Here is a 10,225-nt window from a genome sequence, read left to right on the forward strand (position 1 = left end):
TCCTTCCTTCCTTCCTTCCTTCCTTCCTTCCTTCCTTCCTTCCTTCCTTCCTTCCTTCCTTCCTTCCTTCCTTCCCTGCTTTTTCCTCTCTCAGTGTCCAGTAGCAGGTTAGATACAGTTAAGAAAAAATGTATTAGAGAATGGCAGAACAAATTTATCACACTAGGTAAATGAGACACAAGAAAAATAAAATTTAAGGGAAGGGAGAGATCCTAGGAAGGCCAGTGTAAAGGCATTAAGAAAAGCTATAGAGTAATGGACTTCTGCACCAGCAGCAATGCAATGACACAAGACAGCTATGAGGGATTTATGGTAAAAAACGCTACCCACATTCAGAGGAAGATCTGCAGGAGAGGAAACGTAGAAGATAATCAATTGCTTGAATGCATGGGTTGAAGGGGACATGATTGGGGATGTAGACTCGAAACGACCACACCAATGCAACTAACAACAATATGGAAATAGGTCTTGAACAAGGACATATGTTACAACCAGTGGAAATGTGCATCAGCCATGGGTGGGGGGAAAGCGGGGGGGGGGTGAAGGGGAAAGTAGGGGTATGAAGCATGTAAACAGGTTAAAAATGAATATTAATAAATGTTTTAAAAAAGAAAAGCTATAGAGCTGAGTGAAGAGTTCTAGTGGGGGACAGTGGATTGTGGGTGTCTCAGTCCAAACATGACAGTACTAAATGCCTAAGGGTTTCAAGGAAGAGAGTGCCTGAACTTCATTTTCCCTTGCACAAAAATTGTGTTTACTTAAAATGGGAGTACAGCTATGTTGGAAGGCAAACCCTGGAGTGATGATTCATCAGGATTCTGAATCATCATTTGTCAATGGTTCAGTAGTCAAGATGCACTAGGAGACAGAGGAAAGATAGCTTAGTCTCAAGAAGGGAAGAATGAAGGAGATTTGCTGGGGACAGACATGCATGGGTTCTTTGACCTTAATTTATAGATGGCTCATTGACAAAGAAAATAATCTAGTACCATTTGAATGAGGATTATAAGGATTATATATTCCAGGGCACTGTGTCCAAGAGGAGGAGGAAAAAAGAATCCATCCTACAATTCAGAGGGAACAACTTGCCCCCAAATATCTTCCTTATATGGCCTATAAAGTGATTAAACATAAGTAGTTATGATTAATCAAGACTCATTTCTTTGGGTTATCAAGCTCTTCATTTTATTTTATTTTTCAAATGAAAATCCATCTTCTCTTTCTCCTACCTACCTCTCCCTTTCCTCCTGTCATGTTTCTCATTGAAAACAAGGGAAAAAACCCCTAAACACCTGTTCCAACCAAATATAGTCAAGTAAAACAAATTGCTACACTGGTCATACCCAAAACTGACTATGAGTCTGTCAATTCTCTATTATAAGGTAGATGGAATGTTTCATCACAAGACCTCCAGAATCATGGTAGGACATAGAATAGTCATTGATCAGTGTTCCTAATTCTTTCAAAGTTGTTTGTTTTACACTTGATATTGTATAAATTTTTCTCTTGCTTTTGTGCATTTTGCTCTGCCTCAGTTCATACAAGTCTTTTCAGGTTTTTCCCAAACCATCCCCATTATCATTTCTTACAGCAAAGTAGCATTCCATCATATTCAAGTAACATAACTTGTTCAGACATTACCTCCTCATTTCCCAATTCTTTGCTATCACATAAAAAACTTCTATAAATACTTTTGTACATAAGGGCCTTTTTCCTCTTTCTTTGATCTTTTTGGAGGTATAGACCTAGTAGCTGTATTGCTGGGTCAAAGGGTATATACACAATTTGCCCATCACTGGGCTAAACCATCCTCTTACAACCTTGAGTGAACATTGTGATTTGGGCAAGGGAAGAAGGAATGAAAGAGCAACATTCTTGTATAGTCAGCACTTAACACAGTGATTGGCACATAGTAAGCACTTTATGCCTTATCAAAGACTGAGAATTCTGGAGCTTTTAGAGTGGGTAGAGGGCATAGTGGGTAACATAAGGGCACTGGTAAAAAACAGCACTAAAAGGGGAGATTGGGGGGCACAGGAGACAAAGCATCTACTTTCTGTAATTTTGTTGCAGATCTGCCCTGATGGGACAAATCCAGGCATTAACTTTTAAGTGTAATAAAAAATGGGAAATCTTCAAGGGTGCTACTTCAGACCAGAATTACTAAAGGAAGAACATTTGTTTATGAAATACTGAATATGCCTTATGAAATCTCTCCCCTGACTTCTTTATGCTGGCAGAGCACAGTGCAGAGACAGATATTAGTGGCCAAAAGTAAACATAAATGATTTGTCTTACCCTGACGAAACTGGCAGGAAACCAGCCCTCACCATCCAAGATCCGTCCCCACCACCACTCTTTGTTGGTTGCATCCATCACTTCGATGACATCTCCAGCCTTGAACCCCAGTTCTTGATCGTCCATGGTGACATGATCCCAGAGTGCCTCAGCATAGACCACACTGCCATCACTGATAAGCTGTGGACAGATTCAACAAGACAATGGTAAATAAAGATTTTTGTTCTTATTGTCATTCTCAGCTGTTTGCGGACTGTTGGACAAATGAGCAATTATGTTTCCTTCTTCCCTACAGATACTGGTTGCTATCTAAACGTTTTTAACCCTTGTTTCTGGTCCCCAGTCTCTTGTAGTGATGTGTGATGTGCTGCTGGCTCCAGATCAAGGAATACTACAATATGCCTAATAAAGACCTCCCAAGATATCTCTCTCTCTCTCTCTCTCTCTCTCTCTCTCTCTCTCTCTCTCTCTCTCTCTCTCTCTCCTTTAGTTTTGGCAGGGGCTGGAGACCCTATAAAAGATTATTTATTGTTCTTTAACAAATAGATGGACTCCCACAGAGTAATAGTGAAACTTTAATTCCTGATAAGTGAATATTCAACAACAACAACAAATTCTGTATCTATTAAATGTAAGTCATTACTTGCAACAATGTAGGGATACAAAGACATATAAGACAACAATGTAGGGATACAAAGACATGATTCCTATTTCTGAAGAATTTATAATACAGTCAGAGAAATATAATGTAAGGAAATGAAATAATCAGAAAATCACTGTTCAGATATTAAGAGCTGTAAGATTTCAGAGAATCACAGGTTTTGCAATGGAAGAAACCTCAGAAATCTCCTAGTCCAACTCCTTTATTTCACAGTTGAGAATCGGGGGCCAATAGATGGTAAGTAACTTGCTCAAGATCCTCCAACTACTAAATAACAAGAGTCTCAGAGAAAAGAGGTAGTGATGGCTGGAAAAGTTAAGGAAGGCTTCATGAATAAGGAAAGGCTTAAAAAATGGGAAGGATTTAGACAGCTTGAGCAATGCCAAGTAATGGTAGCAGAACAAAAACTTTCCTTCAGGCCAGGTGATCCATCACTTTTAAGAGCTGTAAGATTTCAGAGAACCTCCATTCTTAGTAGGAATTATAGGGGTGGATGCAATACCAGGCACAATTATTACTATTATTATTGTTAGTTATAATAAAAGGTCTTCAAAAGTGGTGAGAAAGATTGCAATCTGGGTTCCCCCATAGCATCATCCACCATGATATTTGGGTTCTCCAATGAGATACAGAGAAGGAGGATTAAATAATCTTTTGGAAATGGGAAGGAACAAGAGCAAGGTTAATCAGATTTATAAAGTTTTGGTAGAGCAGGCACAATTATTTTTGAGAGAAGAACAAAGAACTGAACATGGAATTGATCTGCAACAAAAGTTTGTGCAAAACTTTTTTCATATATCACCCAAGGAATCAAGTGAATTCAACAAATGCTCCCTCCATAAAAGCAAGAGTAAATTCTTTGAGCAGAGTAAATGTATGAAGATGAAATATACTCATTCGGAAGACAGAAATGGGGCAGAGCAATAATGAACATGATTCTCTCCAGCAAAGTATATCAAAGATGGTGGTATGTAAGACTATTTTCAATGTGAATATTGCTATTATTATTATTTTTAAAAACCCTTACCTTCTGTCTTAGAATAAATATTGTATATTGGTTCCAAGGCAGAAGAGCAGTAAGGGTTAGGCAATGGGGGTTATGTAACTCACCCAGGGTCACACAGCTAGGTGTCTGAGGTCAGACCAGGACTTCCCATCTCTAGATCTGGCTCTCAATCCACTGCACCACCTTGTTCCATAATAGCAATTCTATGGCATGTGTACTGGAGCATGCTGGAGGGGGCTGCTCCCCCCCCTCCCTCTCTCCACCACATCTGAGGACATTTTTGCCCAACAGCCCAATGGGAGTGCTTCCTCCCTCCCCTGCCTGGGGCAAGGGAGCGGGGGCTCACATGCTGCATGAGGATTGCAGTTTGGGCACTTGGGCGCTAAGATCTCTAAAAGGTTCACTATAACTGACCTAGTTGCTTCTCTACAATAATTTCTAATAGCATGTAATATACTGCTCATTTGTCCTCTGTTGCTCTGTTTCATGTCTATTGTATCTTTTCTCATTAACACAAAATGTGATTAATAATCCTATCTGAGGCTGGGAACCCCAGTTCCTCTATCTGTTCTCTTGCATTGTCAGTAACATTTTACAGTTAGTATTTAAAATGATAATGTTAATTGAATGGCTGGTTCTGGGCAACCACCTAACTGCCCATTAGGCAGAACAGTCTTGTCAGGCAAAACAGCTAATGCACCCAGAAAAACATACCAACTTGGCACAGGAACCCTTGCTTAGTCAGGAGTAGATTCAAATCCATTTTTGTCCATTTTTGGTTTTGAACTACAATAGAAAGATTTTATTTATGGGAGCCTAGATTTCAGAGCAGTGGTAGTAATACAAGTGGATGGAGTGCCAGCCTGAAGTCAGGAAGTCTCATCTTTCTGAGTTCAAATCTGGGCTCAGATACTTACTAGCTGTGTGACCCTGGGAAGTCACTTGGTCCTGTTTGCCTCAGTTTCTTCTTCTACAAAATGAGCTGGAGAAGGAAATAGAAGACCAATCCAGTATCTTTGTCAAAAAACCCCAAATAGGGTCAGAAAGTATCACACATAACTGAAATGACTGAACAATAACACAAATTTCAGAGCTAAAAGGGATCTTTTCCAGAGGTTCTTGACATTTGTTTTTAATGTCACGGGCCCTCTTGGCAGTCATGTTTTAAAATGTATAAAATACAGAGGATTGAGGAGGGAATCAATTATATTGAAATATAGTCTCTCTCTCTCTCTCTCTCTCTCTCTCTCTCTCTCTCTCTCTCTTTCTCTCTCTCTCTCTCATACACACACACACACACACACACACACACACACACACACAAACACACACACACATTCATAGATAGAATCTCTGATCTAGTCCCAATCCCACATTTTACATAAATGAAAACTGAGGCCCAGAAAGGTTAGGTAACTGGTATAATCACCAGCAATAGTTTATTCCCTTGATGTAGAGGATAAAAAATCCAACTTTGAAGTCAGGAACTGGATAAAATAAAAATAAAAAATAGCCCCTCTAACCCTATGGCAAGTTATAGAGGTGGCATGGTCCCTTTCCTACCAGAGGCTAAAATTTAAGCCAAGTCTTGCTTCTTTCAATAAAGCTCTTCCCAACTATCCTTTTGATTACCTAGACTTTGGCCTCTTTTAGCATTTATATTCTATACCAAATAATTTTTGTTGCTGCTGTTCAGTCATTTCAGTCTTGTCTGACTCTTTGTGATCTCATTCGAGGGTATTCTTGCCAAAGTTCTTTGCCATTTCCTTCTTGAGTTCATTTTACAGATAAGTAAATAGAAGTACACAGGGTTAAATGACTTACCCAGAGTTACACAGCTAGTATCTGAGGCCAGATTTGAACTCAGGTCTTCCTGACTCTAGGCTGGGCACTCTATCCACTATACCCACCTAGCACGTGATATTTTCATTGTTCTAGGTTTCTTGCAAGTTAGCTCTTTTTCTAAATAGATGATAAGCTCCTTGAGGGAAAAAATGTCTTTTCCTCTTGTATTCACTATAGTGCTTGGAATGGTATCAAACAAATTATAAATACTGAACAACTAACTGACCGAATGATATATTTTTTACTCGGTCTGGGTAAACTTCTCTACTGTCTTCTAGAGCAATGGAAGGGTTGATCTTTTTAAGCCTCGGGCTCTTTTTTAAAGCAGGTATATTTATACCTATACTCTCCACCTCACAGCGGTGCCTTGAAAATCAAATGAGATAAAAGATGTGAAAGCTTTGCCATAATAAGAATGTCAGACACTATTATGTCCTGGCCTGGCATAACAGATGCAAAACTTCCACGTGGTAGGGAGGCTCTTGTAGCAATTTCCTGCCACTTTGAATGCCTGATTACCTGAATGAGGATTTTATCATCACCATTCTTCCTACCATCCATTCTTCATACCATACCACCACAATCCTACCAAGCATTTAAGACCATTAATTGTTGGTGTAGACACAAGCTAGGTAACACACTGTTGAAGGTATGAAGTTACGCTAAGCACCACAGCGCTAAAACCTTTTCCAGGAGGACCTTTAAGCACAGACAGAAAGGAAACGGGGTAAGTATTACAAGATTTATAAGTGGAAGGGTTGGTGGTGATGGGGAGATATAGGCATAAGTATGATTCACAGTTGAAGAGGAATTCAGCTCTCAAGAGCAAGAACCACATTTTCTTCTGTGTCTCTTATAGCCAAAGAGAACCCAGTTTGCAATCCATTTTTACTGAAACTTTTTCCTAGCACAGTCCCTGGAACCTAGTAGGTGATTAATAAAGAACTGTTGATTGGCTAATTGATAAGACAGTTGATTTCCCAAGTACATATATAGTATAATGTTAATATAACAAAGTAGGCCATCAGCAAATACTTATGACTTGAGTGTTTCTAATTTTTCAGTTGCTGGCATTTGGGGGGTTATTTTAGTTACAGGGAAAGCCCACTTCGTGAATTGGGGGAAAGGGATCCAGAGTAGAGTATTCGCCTAAGAAGAGAGCCCAGACTCTGTGGCAGAATGGCTAGATAAGAGGGAAAATGATTAAGTGGTCTGAGTTATTAATGTGCATTTGGAAAATCAAAAGCCAGGGAGAGGATATGAATTCCTTCAACTTTCTAAAGGACTTACAGAGTTAGAGTTTGGCACTGAATCAAGTCTAATTTTTTTGTGAAACCTCCAACTTAATCATTCAACCAAAACTGTTATTATCAAAATTACCAATCTTCTCTTAACTGATAAATCTGATGGCCTTTTCTCATCCTTCTCTGTCAACTGCATTTGAAACTCTTGAACATCCTCCTCCTCTTAGTTATTCTCTCCTATCTAATATTTCCCCATCCCATCAGCCTTTTCACTCTGGAGATTCTCCATCTCTGTATCCTCTTCTTCCACTTGGTGAACTCCTGACTAGAACCAGCATTTAAGGAAAAACCCAGGACAGGCACACTTACTTTTCTCCTGGCTCTGCTTCTGACTCTGTTTGGATATCTCCATTCCACTCTCTGCTTTTCAGCTCCTTTTTTATAACTTTTATGTGCTGTCTTTCATGAAAGTTCCTTGAGGACAGGAGCTATCTTTCTATTTTTGCTTATAACTATATTCTCAGGGCTATGCCCAGTGCTTAATAAATACTCTATTTGTCTACCTGGGCAGCTAAATAGTGCATTGTGGATAGAGCCTGGAATCAGAAAGACCAGAAATACCAGAAAGAACAGAGTTTGAATTTGACTTTAGACACTAGCTGTGTGACCTTGGGCAAGTCACTTAAACCCTTTTTGCCTCCATTTTCTCATCTGTAAAATATGGCAAATCACTCCAATATCTTTGCCAAGAAAATCCCAAATGGGGTCACAAAGAGTTGAACATAGCAAAAATGACTAAACAATAAAATATACTTACTTATCTCAAGATACTACTCTCTACTCATTATTCTACCTGTCTGACCACTTCTTCTCAGACTCTGCTGTGGGCTCATCCTATGAATCTTACTCCCTACTTGTGTGAGTGTTCTCCAAAGTTCTGTCCTGTAAATTATTTTCCTCTCTCTACCCTCTTTCTCAGTGTACTCGCCAGTTCCCAGGGGCTTTGTTATCATCTTTCTTCAGATGACTCACAGATCTATAAATCCAGCTCCATTAGGTCCTGAACCTGAACTTTAGTTCAGCATCGCCAATTGTCTAGACATCTCCAGGAGGATATGCCAGAGACGTCTCAAACTGAACCCATCCAAAACAGAATTCATATTTCTTCCAAACCTACTACTTCTCCAGATCTTCCCTGTTTCATCAAAAGACCTCACCATTTTTGCATCTCCCACATTTGTAGCTTCAGCATTATTCTCTACCCTTCACTCTCCTTTAGCCCTCATAACCAAATAATTGTCAGTCTTGTTGATTCTACCTCTACAATATGTCTTGCATTCGATTCCTTCACAGTCGCCACCTTAGCCCAGCCCCTCATCACCTCTGGGGGCACCTTGTTCTAGTCTGGCTCCTGCTTCTCTGCAGGGTTCTTTGGGGAAGAAAGGAAGAGACAGGGAAAGAATCTGATGAGTTCATCCTAAGGCAGTGGTTCCCATACTTTTTTGGCCTACCGCCCCCTTTCCAGAAAAAATATTACTTAGCGCCCCCTGGAAATTATGAAACTATTTATTGAACTCAGAATAGAATGTAATACAAAAAAAAGTGTAGCCATCACTGCCTTCCTGGATCGCTGCAGCACCCACCAGGGGAAGGTAGTGCTAGCGCCCACTTTGGGAATCACTGCCCTAAGGCATTTGGATGGTCAGTTACCTAGCATGAAGGCAGCTAAGTGGAGCAATGGGACAGAGGCAGGCTTTGAGTCAGGAAGACTTGAATTCAAATTTTACTTCAGATACTTATTAACCTTGTGATCCTGTGCACATCACGTAACTGCTGTCCAACTCAGTTACTTTAATAATGGCACCTATCTCTCAGGGTTGCTGAGTGAATAAATTAATATTTGTAAAGTGGTTTGCAAATTTTATAACACTATGTAAATGTTAGCTATTATTATTGAATGTCATTTGGCAAGTTTTGGACAGTGAAGAATCCTACTTTATAATCTGGGAGAACTGGGCTTAGAACATCACCATGGATTTTAAGAAAATAATATTCTGTCTCTGCAAACATGAAAATATAAGGTAATATGCACAAGAGTCTGTAGAATGGCAGCATTCTTTCCTTACTTCTACCAGTTCTGCTTTCAGTTTAGCACTCACAGCCATTACCCAGGGAAGCAACTCCTGAACAGAAAAGGGACCAGCCATACCTATCTGTCAACTGACAATCAATTGCCACTTACAGGGCAGGTGGGCCAGCCTAGATGAAATAGTGGGGCACTTGGAGAATAGACAGAAGGCAGCAATGTTCCAGGCAATTCAAAGCACTACTATCATCTTGACCACCATCTTTCCTTAGACATTGGTAAAGAAAATCCAGGAACCTGAAACAAAGAACCTTGGGAACAACAATGCTCCTTAAATCACCAGTCTTGGCATCCATCCCAGCCCTCATATTCATCATCTGGGAAGCAACTCCTATGGAAAAGGGGATAGTCATTTCCACCAACTATCAACCAACTGTATTTACGGGATAGGCAAATCAGCTGAAGAGTACTCTGAGGGAGATACAGGAAGTAACATGTGCCAGCCAAGTCAAACTGTAACTACCACCCTGACCATTCTCTCCTCTCAGTCCCTGATGGAGATAGCCCAGGACTCTAAATTCCAGTTGTCTGCTTCCAGACCAGTGTCCATAGCTATCATCTTGGGAAACAGCCTTTGTGAACATGCAGCAAGACAACTAGTGCTATTGCCACATGTAGAATAGATCCAGAAAAGAAAGTTCTTGTTACCAAATTACTTGGCACTGTCAAATATCTCAGTACCAGGAAATGATATTTTATCAGTTGAGATAACATTAAAGAAAATATATAATCATCTGTTTTGCCACTGCACCCTAAGGACCATGGGATCTTTCCACTGGATTTGCAGCTAAAAACTTCCACTTTGGGTTGTGCCCTCTATATTAGAATGTGAGCTCCCTGGAAGAAGAGATTGTACTTAAACACATAGTATATTGTTAATAAATCTAACAATTCATCCATCCTTCCTTCCTTCCTTCCTTCCTTCCTTCCTTCCTTTCTTCCTTCCTTCCTTCCTTCCTTCCTTCCTTCCTTCCTTCCTTCCTTCCTTCCTTCCTTCCTTCCTTCCTTCCTTCCTTCCTTCCTTC

General features: G+C 40.0%; 1 protein-coding gene across 1 annotated transcript in view; it reads right to left on the bottom strand.

The window, feature by feature from the left end:
- ARHGEF4 (Rho guanine nucleotide exchange factor 4) overlaps positions 1–2,439 on the bottom strand; it is a 24,009-nt gene extending 21,570 nt beyond the window's left edge. The window contains 1 exon segment of the mRNA XM_044669979.1: positions 2,299–2,439. Within this exon segment, the coding sequence (XP_044525914.1) occupies positions 2,299–2,424 (126 nt within the window). The 5' untranslated portion in view covers positions 2,425–2,439.
- Positions 2,440–10,225: the final 7,786 nt, after the last annotated feature.

The sequence above is a fragment of the Gracilinanus agilis genome, chromosome 3, assembly GCF_016433145.1.
Source record: "Gracilinanus agilis isolate LMUSP501 chromosome 3, AgileGrace, whole genome shotgun sequence".
Classification (NCBI taxonomy): Eukaryota; Metazoa; Chordata; class Mammalia; order Didelphimorphia; family Didelphidae; genus Gracilinanus; species Gracilinanus agilis.